This window comes from Eriocheir sinensis, unplaced genomic scaffold, assembly GCF_024679095.1.
Source record: "Eriocheir sinensis breed Jianghai 21 unplaced genomic scaffold, ASM2467909v1 Scaffold606, whole genome shotgun sequence".
Taxonomy (NCBI): Eukaryota; Metazoa; Arthropoda; class Malacostraca; order Decapoda; family Varunidae; genus Eriocheir; species Eriocheir sinensis.
Genome location: NW_026111950.1, coordinates 112,908 through 131,211, shown reverse-complemented (window position 1 = coordinate 131,211; position 18,304 = coordinate 112,908). Strand labels below are relative to the sequence as shown.

Sequence of the window (18,304 nt, the reverse complement as noted above, 5' to 3'; positions counted from 1 at the left end):
GAGGAAAGACTGTCCATGAAAGTCATCCACAAATCAGTTACCCATCACGTGTCAAACCCATTGGTCTCCATTTCATACACAACCAAGATGATGGAGGAAGGAGGAGGATAACACCATTATTCTTGACTTGTTATTTCTACATTTGCAGTTGGGAAGGTCCAGCATCAAGAAGCAGAGAAACACGTAGTTCGAAACACGTGTTTGTATGTTTCTTGATGCTTGACCTTCCCACCAACAAATGCAGAAAATAAGGTGCTGAATGAAGATGGTGCCTTCCTGCCCCTTTGCACATCAGCCAAATGCAGTCCAATGAATCTAACTAAACAAGTGGAAATAGGCACAGTCTTTTCTCTAACAAATTATCTACGATATTCTACCTCACAACTTTTGAGAGAAGCAAAGGAGACGTATACTACCTTTTTGTTTACTTCAGACATGGGAACAAGTACATACAGTGTTGCCCTCTCTCTAAATTCAGTTTTAAGAGTGGGTCATTGTGATATTCACCCTAGTTTGGCATTATGTAAAAATTATACACAAGTAACAGCTACAACAAACCATAATACTCACTCATAGCCACAGCAACAGATGGAGTTTATAACATCATGGATAGTATGTTCACCCTCATCCTGGAAAACTCCACTTGAAGGTTCTTCAGTGCACTCTTGGACAAATTTCATCAGGTCATTGAGTGGAAAACCTACATCATAGTAGTGCTGAAGAAGAAGGAAGAGTATTACTAAAACCATCTAAAGCAGAGGTTGTGTTGAAAACACTACCAATCATAATCAGTTTATTTACTGATAATACAAATATCATGAGACAAATTATAAGCAATAATTGTTGTAAAGAATTACAAAGCAATCTGGATGGAGTTTGCTTTGGAAAGTTACACTTAATAGGCGCACCTAACGTCACCAAATGTGGGGTACAAACTTGGCGGAGGGACATTCACTTTCAACTTTCTCCTCATACACACCCTGCCATTCATGCATAATAATCCTCAGTAGCATCTCATTTCCTGCCAACAAAACTGTATCATCTGCAAAAAGGCCTCCCACAAAAAATTGCTTCATACTCCTCAATTTCAGCCTTGAACCTATTTCCCCTACTCTGGCTTTCATTTCATTCATACAATCATCCTTATAAATATTAAACAACCAGGGTTCACACACACACACACATAAGTACTTGTATCCTTATAAAATTACCTAACAGAGAACACCCTTTTTTTTTTTTTTTTTTTTTTCAGAAGTACTTGTCACTTATCAATTACCCAATAGAACCTTTTTGCCTAATTGCTTAAACCCCATGTAACACTGTATACCACATGAGTGTCTATGCACACACTGTTTACCCCTCCATCACCACCCTCCTCAAAATCGACATATAATGCTACTCACTAACCTTGATCGTCTCATAGGCATCCATGATGATGGCGATGAAGAGGCTCAGTATCACATAAATGAAGAGGGAGATAAAGGAGTAGAGGTAGACACGGGAGAACCACCACACCACAGGATCCTTGCCCGAGGTGGAAGAGAAGGTGGCAAACATGTCGTCTCCGTTGATGAGGGAGTACAGGCACTCCATTGTGGATGAAAAGGAGCGGAACTGTGGTGCAAACATTGTTAGTTTTAGCACTGACGGGTAATCTTGTAAAAATGATTATATAAGTGCATCTTGATGTAATTTTTGTAACAACAAACATCAATGCTTGTAAATTTTTTAAATAAAAATATGTGGACATCTGGAAATAGCATTATTTATATGAACAAAGAATGTCAGTGTTTATAAGTCATACCAATTTTAAAAAGAAAAGTTCATTAAATTGCAAACTGCTGGAGTACATCTTGATATTATTTTTGTAACAACAAACATCAAAGCTCGTAAATTTTTAAAATAAAATTAATGTGGACATCTAGAAAAAGCATCATTTAAACGAACAAAGAATGTCAGTGCTTATATGTGACACTAATTTTAAAAAGAAAAGTTCATTAAACTGTTTAATTATGTTCTATCTCGTTTCATTATATTATGCAGCAGTAGCTTTTTATATGCTTTAGGATGAGAGAAAAGGCAATTAACAGCCATCACAGTGTGTGTCTATAGAGGGAAGATAAATTACCTTTAAGTGGTATGGCCCTAGAACCAGCCAGCCACAGAGGCAGTATCCGGCAAACACCATCATGAGACAAATTGAGAAGTAGTACATTTGGGATACATTTCTTCATGGTTAGAATTAACACCTGAAACAAACCAAAATTTTACATTCCTGAATGTTAATGTTGCCTCTTTCACAGGCTTACCTTTATTTCTCTCAGTAACTTTATATTTCTCAGACCTTAAACTCCCAACACAGCTTAGAAGGAGAACAAAGTTCTAATAATGATAATAACATGGTGGAGTAATGGAAAGTAATAAAACAAAGAAGTTGACGTTAGTTGAAATTATCATCATAAACCAACCAAGACCAAACTTTTAAAGACATTGAAATTACTGATATTAATACTGATACTAAATACTGATGAAGTGATAAGAAGCAACTGATGAACACTTGCATTGTATGTGGTGAAGAAACCAAGGTACAAGAAACACCCAAACCACACCAGCAAGTTGCCCAACCCCAAGAAGAGCGAGCAAACATTCCAGGTGTCGAGGTAGCCTTCATAGCTCTGCAAGGAAAGAAAACAGTTGATAGGCAGGTACGTGGTGCTCAGATACTTCACTCCCTGCTTGGCAAAAACTTCCAATCTCTTGTACAATAACTTATATACTAGTGCTAATTTATTTTACAGTACTTCTGCATGCATAAGAAGAAAATTTTGTTACTTTCAATGACATCCGGATAGTTGTGGCATGATTTATCTTGAACGCGACATAACCCCCCCCCCAAAAAAAAATCTGGATCCATACAAACTTGGTCACATTGAGGGAATCTTGACAATAAAACATCAAAAATATCATTTGTGCTACAACCTGACATTACAGCATAAAATAAATAATTTGGAACTTTAGATACCTTCTTTAACAAGCCATCTTCCATTTTGCAATGTAACATGTTCTCCACTAAATATGCCTTCAATATTTCTTTTGTAACATCCAAAGTAACATGGTTGCACCCCAGAAACTGTAGAAGTCAGGGCAACCCTCCCTCACTCAACCAATCAACTCTTCATTCCCATCCCCTCTATTGATCCATCACTGGTGGTCTCCCTGTGACACCCTCTCCCTCAACCCTGTACTCTCTTCAAACAGATAACTTCCTTACAAACTTAACAAAATCACTGTACTTATTTACATGATTGTACATACTATTAATTTTCCACAATTTTAAACAATGTGAACATGCAAAGACAACCACACTGTACGTACAGTCGGAAAATCTTCACATGACATTCTTCCCACACAAATATTTTCAGGTTCCCAACTTGAGTACACTGCATTTAATAAAAAAAAAAAAAAGTGAGAAAGTCCTTCATGAAGACCTTACCCAAGTCCAGCAAACATGCACAAGACACCAGGTGATTCGGGACATACACACCCACAGTAGGCTGAACAAACTTCATCACTTACCACCAGCCGACTGCCTTTCACAAACTCAAATCGGTGTAAGCGCAAGGTCTACATCCATCCATGTAAAAGCAAAAAAAAATATTAACCACATCTCTAGGACTCTGTATTCTGAAGTCCTAACACCACGAAAGTGCTGTTGAAGAGGAAAAGGTGTACAATGAAAGTCTTGCAAGTGCACAATAACAAATAGCTCACATCTCACCAAGCAACACCAACCATTTTTTTTCTTTCTTTCTTTTATGTATACCATGTGTACTGTGGTTATTATTTAAATTATCTGCACAAAATAAATTATCCTTGTAACATACTTTCAAGATGGAATTATTGCCCCAACTATATATTCACAAATATTTCCATGAAATTAAAACATTACAGTTATTGCACCCATTGACATATGGCAGACCAAATATTAGTCATCATGAATTACCTTTTCTTGTAAGTAGGATTGGGTGTCAGAATGGACCATTAATCAAATGCTTATGCAGGGAAGTATCTGTACCAAACAGTCTCTAACATCATCCCACACATTGAAAGTCCATGATGTATGTTAATTATATCAAATAAAAAACTTGAATATTTATGTTCACATTCAGTATTTTAAAACTATCTGATCCAAAAGAAGAAACAAAACTTCTATGTATCATTTCATATTTTTCTCTAAGACTAACCCACCACACATCCCTCTTTCAACACTCCCTTGATCGCCAACTACCATTTAATTTCCTCTATCCACCCTCTCTTCAAACTTTGCTAAATGACCGGTGTTTTACATTCTTATAGTGCTTTCCTTACCTTATTCTTCGCATATATTAAGCTTTTCCATGCAGTAGATGACAACTTTAAATTCTTATTTTCCCCACTTTAGCCTGCTCTAACATTCAAATAAAGTGCTGGTATATGATGATGGTGACAAGCTGACAACTCTCTGAAACGTTCAGAAACAATATTTTTTTCACTAATGATATCATGGGTACTTCAATGTACGTATATATTAGTTCCCACTATCATATAATAGCGCCTACATAGTGTAATGGTTACCAGTCCTAGCTATGAATCTGCAGACCCAGGTTCAATCCCAGTCTGGATAATCAGCACACAACCTAACCTGCTGTGATTACCCCTTTCAGGTAAAGATAAAGTTAGGCACATATGTTATAACTGAGCATGGCCGTGGTGCTCATTTCCATACCACTAGCTCTTGAGCCTGTGATGAGTGAGAACCCATTAACCCGGGAGACAGGGCCAGTGCAATATCCAGGTTACCACAGTTTACCATCCCCAGGATTCCCCAGGTACCCATTGATTGACCATTCCAATAGAAAGGATCAACAGCTTGGTGGGCTGTGCACTGACTGCCCAGGCCAAGATTCGAATCCAGGCCTGCAGATTCATAGTTAGGCATGATAACCAACTAACCAGCCTTTTTTTCAGGATGGATAATAAATGGGTATCTTGGGAAACCTGGCGAAGGTAAACTGTATAACCCTGGTTGTCACAATTGCCCTGTGTCCCGAGGTAAAGGATTCTTCCCTACCACAGGCTCAAGGACTGCAGTAACAGAAATGAATGCAGAGACACCGTGCAGCAAAGCATGTGCCCCAAACTTTACCTTTACAATCATATATGTATCGTAAAATGTAATAAATATATGCCACTTTAACATGAAACTACCATGGAATAGAAGATACAGAAGAATATAAGAGCTGATGCATAAAACTTGACCTGTGCATCTGGCAAGTTACTTGAGAGAATGTAGAGTAATAATATGGGACAGTGTGAGTAATGAAGAGGTAAACAGATGTGGTACAGATGTGTGTAAATGGTGGAGAGTGCTGTGTTGGAATGGGCAAAGCATATTTCACTGGGTGATTTGAGCATGTTATGTGAATGGACTTTACAGGCAAGGACTGGAGGCAGTTATAACAGCCTTGCTGTTTTTATGCCAAATTTAGCTACATTTCGCTAATTTTTGTATTTCACTTATTGGAAACTCTGCCCGAGATTTAGTTTGGCTACTCTGTCAGTCTCTGCTCTGCTCTTATCATGGCAGAACGCAGTGACACTGATTCTGATGTGTCTGATTTCCTGCCCGCACCCTTCTGCCCTCAGACCTGAATGCCACGCGTATTACCCTCCCGCTAACCACACACAAAAGGGGCTTTATTGCATGGAGGGAGCTTACATTATAGACTAGCTTGCGTAAATAGAATTTAATAGTGAGTACAAAGTTTGTTTCATTTGCTCGTCCATTGTAGGTTAAGAGCAAGGAGTGTGTGAATACAGGCTATTTTTGGTGTCTAGCGCTGGAGGGCCGGTCCTGGCAGCCCCAAGATTACCACCGCTGCCGGTCCCGGAGGGGTTAAGGGAGTGAAACAGTCAATGAGGAGGGCAGAGGGTGGCAGGATAAGGTACAGTGGATTGAAAAATCTGAGGAATACATGAAGGAGAGCCATGGGAGGAAAGGTTGTGGATGCTGCAAAAAGGGAGTGAATCAACAGGGAGAACTAGACTTCTAATGTGGCAACCCCTTAGAGGGCAGTCCCTGGAGAGAACAGGCAATCACAACTACAAATATAGATAGAACAGACAAAGCCAAGCAAGATTTAGCCATGCCATTAAACAAATCTAGGTTTCTAAATGAGTCATAAGCCAAGGCCACACTAGTCAACTTTGCTATCATGCCTGTCTGTACTTAATCAACTTCCTTAACTGCAACTTGTTTCCCTCCTTCACCCATTTCCCAAACTCTCCCAATACAGAATTCTCAAGTCATATACCTTACCAAGATGCCCAAACTTCTTACTACTGTTGCACATACTATTTTGTTTCCCTCTACAGCTTTTTTCATTTAAACCAGTCATTATTTCTGTATGATTGAAATGAATTTGTATTTCATAAGATTCATGCAGCAGGGACCATGTTGGATTAGGTCTGACCAAAGCTAATCAAGTGTACGGAGCTAACAATGTTTTTATACATACAGTGCATTCTCAATATAATCTAGATAAATATTTTTTAGTCTCACTCTACCGATATATACTAAGTCTAAGTGAGGGTAAGTAACTTTACAAAACTGTCATTACTGCCCTCTTCATTATTAGTTGTGATAAATATGTTAAATGGATATACACTACAACAGTGAAAACCAGCAAAACAAAACAGAAAGATTAATAACTACATAAATTCATGAAAAATTGATAGAAATGTTACATTTAGTGGCATATAAGATGCTATTTTCAAAATTAACCTTAAAATCACTCTACGTTTTACATAGCCAGCAAAATATTTGTTTAAAATAATGAAGCACTGGTTACTTGTAGTATTGTGTGTTTTGGCATTGTGGTCATGATAGAGGGGAACAGCGCTCATCCAGCCTAGATCAGCTCATACTATTTACCTCAGAAATCAGAGAGGGTACGCAAAAACTAAAAACAAAACAAAAACTCTGAATTACAAGAAAAGTAAAGTGCATAAAAGCAGTTCTGTAAAATCAAAGAAAAATTCAGGAAAAGATTCAGAAAACACTTGAATGACTTAACACTGATTATAGGCAGTTTTCTGTGTTTTAAATAAATCTGATCTTTGGTAATTATTAGTTCTGAGTTTTTTTGTGTGTTTATGTCAATCAGAAAAGACTTGAATGACTTATCACTGATTTTAGGCAGTTTTCTGGGTTTTAAATAAATCTGATCTTTGGTAATTATTCTTTTTTTTTTTTTTTTTTAATCAATCAACCCCACCCAAAAAATGCAGCTTAAAACTAAATAATAACCTAGCCCCACCAAATTAGTAACCTGGCCCCACCTACCAAGTCCCACTGAATTAGTAACAACTCCACTAAATCAGTAGCTTCGCAGCTCAGTTTGCAGGACCAGCACCTCGGCTCATGGGAAATGAAATTATTAAGCTTAGTGAGTAAGGGGTGAAGGTGGGTGGTAGCTCCAACTGCAGGCTTTAGAAAATTTACCTCGTTTTTGCTTTCCCAAAATATTTCAACCTAAATTTAGGGTACATCCTGTGCCTTCTTGTTTTACCAACATGTGGTTCATAGCGTCAATAGACTTTCTTGGACGGGGCCAGGTGGTCAACTCCAGCCCATTAGTGGCGGACAAGTATTTTTATTAATGGCGCATCTCATATGCCAAAAAATTCAGTATATATTAAATGAGTGAACAAATACACACATATGCAGAAAATTAATAGTGATGCCTAAAAACATGCATACCTACCACATCCTCATGATGTAACAGCTGAAAAAAATAGAAAACCTTAATAGATAATAAAGTCATCAATCAATATGTTTGAGGGTTGATTCTGTATCATAAGAAAACCCATCCTTCACTTATACTTTCATTCTTGTATGGTCTTCCTCCATCAACTGAGCAATACACTTAGCAAATACACACAATTTATATTAAGCAACAGCTAGTGGAACCAATTTGGGGATGCTGTTATCAGTGCCCCACTGAAACAGTCCAAGTGAAACACTCGTGTAGTACCATCAAAATAGGTTGTATAGTACTATCAAAATAGGTCAAAGAAAAATAAGAAAATTAAACATGCTAAGAAATACTTATTAAGTATAGGGATGTACCGATGGATCGGTATCGGTGGTATCGGCACATTTTAAGAGTATCGGTATCGGCTGATTTTCTGCCGATACTACCGATACCTGAAGGAGTTTTGTATGTTGCATGTCACTCGTTGCAAATAATTTTGTTCAACAGAAATTGGATTTTCTAATTTGTTGAAAAAATATTAGAAAAGTGTAATTATCCAGTATCATGATACTACGTAGTTTGGAATTTCCCGTGAATTAATTTTCATCACTTTAAACGATAAGATTCATATTACTTTGAATACAAGTACATAATACTTGGTATACAGTATAGCATTTGGTACTGCGGACGCATACAATACAGGTTTAGTAGCTTCGGTGCAGGATTGGCGGAACCCCTTCACTCGCCTCATTTGCCTGCCTCAGTCAGTCAGACAGTCGCCTCGCAACAGGGCACGCTGCCAGGGCTGCCTAAATGTAGGGCAATTAAGGTAAAGCTAACCTTGCTGAGTCAACTAGACCTCACGAGGCGCCTCCTCCCTCACCCCTTGTCGAAACTCATGGGGGTGGGTGTTAACACTTGGGTTAACCATGCACTGCTGCCTCGCCGCCCCATATAAGGTTAATATGCGCTTCCGTGGTGCAGTGATCAGCACATCTGGCTACGGATCTATAGACACCTTTTTTCAGACCACCACTGGTTACTTTTTTTTTCTTCCCTTCAATGGTGGAAAAGCAAGTAGTGTTTTTTTTTCTTAACATTTGATATTGCCTTTTAGCTGCTAGAATTGTTGTATAAAAAAAAAAATGCACTGGTATCGGTCAAATATTGGTGTATTGGTATCGGTATCGGTCAAAATTTTGGTATCGGCATATCCCTAATTAAGTATAAGGAATAAGGTGGGTAGGGAAGGACAGGAGCTAGTACTGAGAACAACTAGTGAACTTTGTTGCTAATATATAAAATATCAAATAGAACCATAGCCCTTACCTTAAAATTCAACATTGTTAACCAATGTTCTACAATGATTCAATAACTTATAGTACTTTAAGGTTTGTGACAAAGAAGAAATTAAGAGAAAAATGCAGAGTATAAAACTGAAAAACAGGAATAAATTAGGAAGAGGCACGAGCAGGTTATATCATGCATGGAAGTGATAGAAATAGACAACCAAAGTAACAAGGTGGCAACCCAGGATCTGTAGGTGGAGAGATTAAAATAGAGCATTTGCCAGAGCAAGATGGAGTACACTAACATCAGACTGAGAGAGGTGGAGAACACTAGGCATGGCCATGTCCTGCAGTGGACTAGTAATGGCTGAAGATGGTGATGAGATGCAACCAACCCATCCTTCTCCCTCCTCCACAATATTAACAGCCCTCGTACAAATCCTCGGTAAGTTTAATACACAATGATATCTCTGTGAATATAAACTGTCATTATGATATCATAAAATTTTCTTCCAGACCAAAACCCATCTATTCTTTAAAATCATTTCACATAGCTTACATATTATGCTTGTTTGTGATACCAACCTGTACTTGAGTGGATATTTTTTATTACTTTTTTTCTGCCGTGTGTGCATGGGTGTGTACATGTGTGTAGCTTCAGTTCTTAGTATTTTCCTTTAATTTGGATTAATTATTCCATTAACTTTTAAATAAGACAAGAACTTTTAGCTATCAGATATTTACAAGAGGGATGATGAGTGCCAACAAACCATGTGCTTTGTCATGGCTAGTCACATTTTTCATGTAAGCAAAGAAATTGGGTGAAGATGACTCACCTTACTCTCCAGGCCAATTTTGAGGAAGGAGCCCAAGATTATGAGGATGTCGTTGATGCATATGAGCAAATACCACAAGTTGACAAATTCCATGCGTTCTTCAAAGCTCAATTCCTTCCCAAAGTGTCGGCTGAAGAACGTCTCTGTTGTCTGGAGGAAGAAAACATTTGTTGACAGGAAAATCTCTGCAGAAATCTCATATCTGACTTTACTTTTGGTCTGTTACATTTCCTTTAATACATTACAATAAAGACTTTAATTTTTCTTACTAATCAAATGTATATCTATCTATCCTGCAATTCTAAACAGAAAGCATTAAACAATAACAATACATTACATCTATTAATGACACCCCTTTATCTGTCATGTGTCTTGAGACTTTATAAACAAACCACTACTGTCCCCCGAGACCCGACCCACCTTCCTGAGCAGCTGTGCGCGGTACATGGCACGCACACACATGATGAGGGAAATGATGCAGATGATGATGCTTGTAATGTTGATGACCATCCGCCACACCTGAAAATGAATATCCCAGTCATATCATTACTGCAGAGCTGTTATCCTGCATTTCTTAAGTTACAGTAAGGCATAAAAGTAAAACATATGAATGCAAGCTCTGTTACTGTATACAAAAGCAATATTAACACACAGGCATGAAGCTTTACTACCTTGAGTGTGTGTGCCTCAGAGACCAGCATAACTGAGCCATGACACTCCAGCACCTGTGCCCCCAAGTCCAGGTCCACAACCATTTGCCCGTCATGATCATGGTTGTTGAACACTATCTGCAACAGTGATAAAATTAGGTGGCAGGCATACAAAACTTCAATTATGAGTGAAGACAACACTGGGATTCATCTATTTGTATGAGGTATTTGCAGGCCAAAAGGTTAAGATTGGATTTAAAGCCATGTGATATGAGTAGACATGTGGCAGAAATAAAACAGACAGGTATAGTACAGGTAGAGATGGTAACTGGTGGCAAAATTAATAAAAAGAGAAAAAATAGGGATAGCAGAATGGATGAAAAGTTTGGGAGAAGCAAGCATGACATTTCCTGTGGACTCTCAACCATGACAGCCCTAAATGATGTCATACTGTTAATGTGATTCCTTTGTGTCCAACTCTGCCTAACTCACCTTCCCTGTGAGACCATAGCATTCTGGGGTGTCAAACGGCAGGTTGACTCTCAGCTTTATGGTGCGAAGGTGGAAGGTGAACTCAGTGTTGAGGAGCAGGTCAAAGTTTATGGTGAAGTTGTTCTGTTCCAAGTAGGTTTCAATGGACCAGTCTGTTGCATTGACCTCCTCCACAGGGATATTTATGCAAGCTGCAGTGGGGAGAAAAATGTGAAACTATGAATCTAGCATATTAAAGTTGTTAGTATACAAAATGTATAAAAAGTGATAAAAGAGCAGGTTTAGTACAACAAGCACTAAACTATGAAGTAAATGTGTTTGTGCCTACCTCTTTTTAGCTTCAGTTTAACCCATAAGGGACGCAAAAAATCTAAGAGGTGACTCCGGAGAATGCAAAAAATGGCCGTTTTTCAAGTACATTTTTCATATAAGCTCATATGATATTTATAATACAACAAATAAAAATCAAGGTGAAATAGCTAATAGTAACAATCAGAAATATACAAATAAGGTCTATGTGTGCACATGAGGTAAAAGACTTGGCTTTATGTGCAAATTTCCTTGTGTGCCAAAGCCAAAAATAGGAAAAAAAACTTTATCCATCACAACTAGCCATGAGACTGCGCCTCCAGCCCAACGTATGCATGTATTTAGACCTAAGGTTGTCCATTAGTGCATTTCAGATGTAGAACAGTAGCGAAGGTCGAGGAAACAAGGGAAACATGAGGAAACGGAGGCGTCCCCAGGCAGGACACTCGTCCTTTAGGTGTTTATGTACTATTAAGTTTTCTCTTACAATATCTGCAGCCTTTCCCACATTCTGTAATGCAAAAAGATGGAAGTCATAAAACTTTACTTACATGTGGTGATGTTGTCACTGAGAATATATGTATTATTGTTGAGGAAGACATGACCGCCAGCATAGTGGGAATTACACAGGGTTGGCAACACTAGTTCCCCATCTTTGTACTTGTAGGAATACGTTCCAATGGCCTTGTCGTTGATGTTGGCATACTGAAAACAGCGATACAGATAAGTGACTGTGGCCATTGATGTGCCTTGAGAAAGCCTGATTATTTCAATGAAATTACTATATTGGCCACCCCTCGTACACAGAGACAGAAGCAATTTTAAATTTTTTGCTGTTGGGCAAGGCATGTAGAAATATAATTGTTCAATATAAAGCTACCATTCAATTATGATCGTGACACCACTGAAGTTATGACACAGGTATAAAACACAAAGAAAGCATCCCAAATAAACTTACTGTTATGATGGCATAATCTAAATACGCATAAAACTCTTGCTTTTCGTAAACAGCTAGAGGACCTGTCCCTGGAGGGTACACTTGTATCTCTCTGGTGCTCTCCCAGCCCTTGATGAACAGGTGAGAAAACGAGACCTTGGTGTCCCATAGATAGTCTACATGACTGTACCGCTGCTGAGCGAAGAGGCATAACTGTGGATCAAAGCAAAGATGTTAAGAAAACATACATGTACACCTGCCTTACTATAGATCACGAATGTAATTAGATTTCTCAAAGAACAATTTTATGATTCACATAATTCGGTACACCTGACCACCATAGCAAGACCTTTCATTACACCGAAAATAAAAAAGCTGTGCCAAAGACAGGACAATAATTTAGTGATAGACCCTTTTATGTGGATTGTTAACAAGTGTACACAACTTAGTACTTTTCCTAAGGCTTTTTTTTGCTTGCACAAACCACTTCCTTCAAACATTTTTAAATGGAACTGACCTGTGCTGTCACAACAACTATCTTAAACACTTGAAGAAGCAGTTTCCAGGGAAAGCGTCTTCTAGCATGCCACTTCTCAACAGGATTCATGAAGAAGAACCTGCAAGATAGAGTTGAGCTTAGTGTGCAAATAAAATAAAGAAATCAATCTATAAAATGTCTATGGCAAATTAGCACTAATTGCCATAGTATGTACTCACAATAAAACAAAATATGAAAAAATCATGACTAAAAATGACATTGTACTACTGAACATACTCAGAAAGTCATTTAAAGACCTTATTCAGCAAATGAGTTTGGTGTATTTATGACTTAATGGTTATGAGTTAATGGTGGATGGTTAGTTGTTGAACTTTAAGGCCTCAGTTATTCAGAGTAATAAAATTTGGGAAGCATGCATGCACACACTTACTTGAGCCGACGCCTCATCCTGTTGGGTGTCACATTGGGATGGAGCAGGGCAGTTGTGTTGGTGGTTGTGGAGTCATCCATGGGTCCACCTTCACTGGTGAGGCCAGATGACACAGACCCATAGTGAGATTCTCGGCAGATTCCCTCGGGACCCACCACCTTCACCTCAGGCACTGACTGGCTTTGGAGGACTTGAGCCATGCCCTCCAGCTCTGCCCACAAACCAAACATACAGCCATTAATTTTTCAGTTTCCATGGTCTATAATTTGAAGATGTAGTGTGAGTTGTTCAATAGCCTAGAAACATGTACCAGAGTAGTGATGGTCTTCATGGTCTTTTGCATGCTGCCCTTAATTAGAACGCTGATGTTTAAGCCTTGTGTGGATACCATTACAGCAATCATTGTTTCATACATCATGTTGCAGGCTTCCCTGGCTTGTATTCATTTCTGTAGATTACTCCCAAATATGGTGTAAAAGGGGAATTCAACCCAAAGATCATAGAGCCCACTGACCAAAAAGCTATAAATCTTATCTCTTTACTTTGAGATGCAATTTGTTCAAAATGGGAAATGAGCCACATGTCCATATAGTCAGGGTTGTCATTCACAGACTAAGCTGGTAACAGGTCTCAATTCAGTTACATGAAGTAATTGCTGGTTCAGTATGAAGTCATTCCAGTGATACCCCCATGATCCTGCAAAGGCACTTGGTACCAAAGGCATCAACACGCTTCTCCTAGTCACTATTCAATGTCCATGTCTCACAGCCATATAGCAAGACAGGGAGCACAAGCGTCTGAACCCAGTAGCAGTGACGGGCCAAATTTGTGGCTTTACCGTGTACCAGTGACAGCCCAAATTTTTGCCATGATATAAACTCCCAAAAATAGATGATGTATAAACTGATCACAAATGCGTTGATATATATTATGAAATGGTTTGCGTGAGTGATGATTTTTTTCTCATTTTCTCGCTTAGAGGGGCCTTTAAGAAATATGATCCCCGCAGCTACCGGGTTAAGGAATTGAATCTTTGTCTGCCTGATTAGATAACAACAATGCCATAGTATACTTGTGTTGAGCGAGGCAACATATCCCCCTGGCATATGCTCCCATTCACTGATTTCTTATTTGATTGGCTCATGCTGTCCCCTGTGCTTAACCTTTCAGTGGTCATAATCAACATCAGGGTTGATGTCTAGTAGGTATCTTCAGCCACCTGACAAGGTGAAAAATGGTCAGCCATTCAACAATGTGGTTCAAATGAGACCTCATGTCCACCACTTTGTGTGCCATTCTTTGAGTCACAGACTACCCCTTGATGTCATCGATATAAAACACGTGATTACTAAGGAAAAACGATGAATTTCCATTCTTAATTTTAAAAGGTCCACCCATTAGTATCAGACACCATCAGCAGTAGCCTGTTCAGACACCATACTGCACCTAAATATTTAGCAAAAAAAGATACTGCAGCCTTCATGAGCACACCCAAGAGGCATGGCAGTGAGCATGGCTTGAAAATGTGCAGATCTGGGGCTGTACTATGCACACATGAACGCCTTGAAATAACAAATACTAAGCGTGTGCATAGTGAGGAACTGATGTGAATTACAAATATACGTAGGCTCATCATGCTGTCAAAAGAAGCAATTAAGACACATTTATGTTGTGCACACTGATATTAATTTGTCATGACCCATAACCTCACCTTCACTGACAACAGTGACTGAAGTAAAAAAGCTGGCTTATAGAAGTTAAATGTATGGAACGTATAAAAATGTATGTAATACAGGGCAAGCCTTGGTTTCAAAGAACATCCAGGAGGCTTACAAAACAAAGGTCCCTTTTTAATTCACAGCTACAGCGGAAAACATCACCACACACCACTACACATCTCAATAAATCTTGCATAACTGATATTTCACTGAAAGTTTTTTTCCTTTATGCGTACTATCAAATTTCTTCAAGAAAGCTGCAGTCAGACAGGACAAACTGCACAGAAATACTCAGGTTCCACCAAGCTTACTAAATGAATTAAACTGAATAGCCCCCATCCCCCTCCAAAAAAATTAAAGAAAAAAAACTATACCAAGTACAGTCCATTGATAGTTTGCGCTGTTAAGCAGTTACTTTACAGTCACAAGGGGAGTTTCATATTATCAGCATTATCATAGTGATATCTGCTGATGGTAGACATGACAAGGCACTGAAAGTTATTGGAAAAGTAATATAATTAAAACAGCGACATGTTTTTACATACAGTATATTAAACCACCGAGTATTATTCCGTTATGGACTTTACTTTTTATCACGTATTACTTTATCTATTATGAAGTACTATGTATATGTAAACTAAATAAAAGATTATGCAAATGCTGAATAAGTAAATAAGGACTGTATAGATTTTTTCCAAGATAGCCTATAATATAAAGCTGCATCTCATATGTACACTAAAAAGTACAGAACAACATTACAGCACAAACAAACTAGGTATAGGCTTGAATACATCTAAGAGCAAAAAAAAAATACAAATAAATTATATAGTAGTGTTACACAGGCAGACATGAAGGAGGGAAATGTCATGGAGGAGGAAGGAAGAAAGGAAGGTGAAAGTTTTGTGTATTTAAAAGTAGCTAAAATGTACCATAGTAAAAATGTAGCTAGGCTCCTTACTATCTACATTATCTGGCTGGGGATCTTTAAAATACAGCAACATTCAACCCTTTACCCCAAACTGGGACTGTCTCCTAAATAAAAATCAAATAATTGTGATTCTGAGAATGTTTTGTAGAAAAATATATAATTAGCCTCATTGAAATAATTAGAATAGTGACTGTTTACGCTAAAACTAAAAGTGACCATTTCTTACAAGATCACATACTATAAACTGATACTAAGGAGTTCATTCACATTTTTTACTGATTACGGCATTTCAAATTGATCTCAATATTCCTCATTGTTCAGTTGCAGCAGTTGGTTATGTTGGATTAATGTTGCCAGTGGGGCGGGGTCATTCAAATGATGCATAACACTGAGGGGGAAGGGATTGCTAGCCTTGGTGATAGTGTGCGCTACATAGGTTGAGGTAGGGAGGGGATGTAGACTGTAGTCCATCGACTCTAACTCGAGCCCTGTGGCTTGGCCCAGGGAAACCCTCATTGTTTACAGATCTAGTAATGACCTGTGCATGGTGATCTGTCTCACTGTTAGTCTGTATGTTATCTATTTATGTAATATATATATATATATATATATATATATATATATATATATATATATATATATATATATATATATATATATATATATATATATATATATATATATATATATATATATATATATTCATAATACGACTGCATGGTGTTATGAATGGCTTGGGATTAGACGGAAAGGCGACTCAGTAAACCTTCCACTTCAATTGGCAACGTGGCTCATGTGACGTTGCCGCCTGTTGGACCTTGGCAACAAGCGCCAGGCCGCACCATTCAGCGTTCCAACATAATGGACAACTCAAGTGGATCTCACTCTCGCACCATGCACAGCCATGCAAAAGAGAAAAGGAGAGAGGTAGCGACCCTCTCTGAGGAGAGTAATGGAGTGATGTGGCACCAGCGCAGTCTTGTGGGGAGTCCCTGAGTCGTGCCCAAGGGCTCAAGTTAAAATCGACAGACTATAGTGCTACATAACTTGTCACAAATGTAACAGAACAGAATGGTGGGAAAATTCCAAGATGAATCAAAATTGACAAAATAAGATGAATGAAAGTTGCTTAAGATTGACTTTACTAACATGTCTTTTTACCACAGTGAGCGGGAGGTGTCTTGTTACCATAATGAATCCCAGTGAACATGAAAATTGGCTAAAACTCCACTTTTCACCAACTTCATCCGAGATGCCAGTTCTCACCAGTCACCATCTCAGCACACCCCCTACACACCACCACTAACCATGACAAAATGAGTAACAATTAAGTATCAATATAAATCAAATCAAACAGAATCAAAACTAACTCCTAATGAGGGGGAGGGGTTGCTTTCCCACCCCTCAATGCCTCACCACCTCCTATAAGGGGATTTGTCCAGTGACCACTCCAACATTTTTGTGAATTAAAAAAATATTATTGCAGAAACGAGTAATTTGCGACAGACAATACTAAGGAATTTTGAGCATATTGAGATTATCAGAAAAAATAGTGTTGACCACCTGAGTGAAAATTGGTAAAAGACTCAAGTAATGCAAAAATATTTGGTCTGAATGATCTCTCAGTGCAAATCATATCCCATTGATTACTGGGTTAAAAAGTTGCCTTTTCCTCCAATCTTAATTGGGGTATAAATTCATTATGTGCACACTGGGGTAAAAAGACATGCTCATGGGGTGCTGGTGCTACATAATACTTTACAGGGTGGTTGAAGCAATGTTACAGAGCACTGCAGAGGGGTGGGGCAGTAAGCTTGGGTGGTTAAAGTATTACATAATACTTGAAGAGCCTCAAGGTGAGATGGTGTTATCTGGGAAGCCATGAAGTCACTAGCTACTGGCTGCAGGCCAAAAACATCCATCAAGCTACAGGGCGCGGCGGCCAGCGCGTGCACACAAAGGGATGACCCACACACCGTCCTCGCTCTCCGTGACCCCAGACCACGACCCGGAGCGGAACCGCGGCGTGTGGCGCGCCGCCCGCTGCCCAGCCATGACCCTGCGCATGGCGGGGGAGCCAGGGGCGTGCGCCTCCTCGGCCAACAGGGGCGTGTCCTCACCCTGGCATGGCAGCTCCCTGCCCAGCGCTGCCTCGTGGCCCACACCTGGCTGCTCGCCCGCCGCCTCCCCCTTCAGGTGGTCGGGCCGCTCGTCGCGCGAACTGCGGCGTCTGTGACACTGTCCATGGTTGGCCGCGTTCATGGCCTGCACGCCTCCTGCACCGCACCGCACCGCTCAGCACGACCACAAGTCCTCAGCACGACAGGGAGGGAGTGTACGCAACCTTTCCTTTGTGGCCGCCGCCGTAGCACTGTTGTTGTTGTTGAGTGTTGACTCAGCTGACTGGTGACGTCACGCCC

General features: G+C 39.3%; 3 protein-coding genes across 7 annotated transcripts in view; 1 reads left to right on the top strand and 2 right to left on the bottom strand.

Moving 5' to 3' along the window:
* LOC126993363 (GDP-D-glucose phosphorylase 1-like) overlaps positions 1-1,757 on the top strand; it is a 25,679-nt gene extending 23,922 nt beyond the window's left edge. For all 5 annotated transcript variants that reach the window (XM_050852417.1, XM_050852418.1, XM_050852419.1 and 2 more), the window contains exon 10: positions 1,424-1,757. The gene's annotated coding sequence lies outside the window, so the exon portion shown is untranslated. The remainder of the gene's footprint in view (positions 1-1,423) is intronic.
* On the bottom strand, positions 158-2,490 carry LOC126993365 (mucolipin-3-like). The gene is given in 4 exon segments (XM_050852424.1): positions 158-716; positions 1,408-1,614; positions 2,129-2,207; positions 2,209-2,490. Coding segments are annotated over 4 exon segments (462 nt in total). The 5' UTR covers positions 2,235-2,490; the 3' UTR covers positions 158-566.
* On the bottom strand, positions 2,243-18,304 carry LOC126993367 (mucolipin-3-like). The gene is made up of 12 exons (XM_050852425.1): positions 17,861-18,304; positions 13,239-13,449; positions 12,827-12,926; positions 12,331-12,522; positions 11,924-12,077; positions 11,064-11,254; positions 10,593-10,709; positions 10,342-10,440; positions 9,922-10,071; positions 7,806-7,826; positions 2,590-2,675; positions 2,243-2,249 (listed from the first exon to the last, which is right to left on the bottom strand). The coding sequence occupies exons 1-12, from the start codon at positions 18,144-18,146 to the stop codon at positions 2,243-2,245; spliced, it is 1,614 nt and encodes a 537-aa protein (XP_050708382.1). The 5' UTR covers positions 18,147-18,304.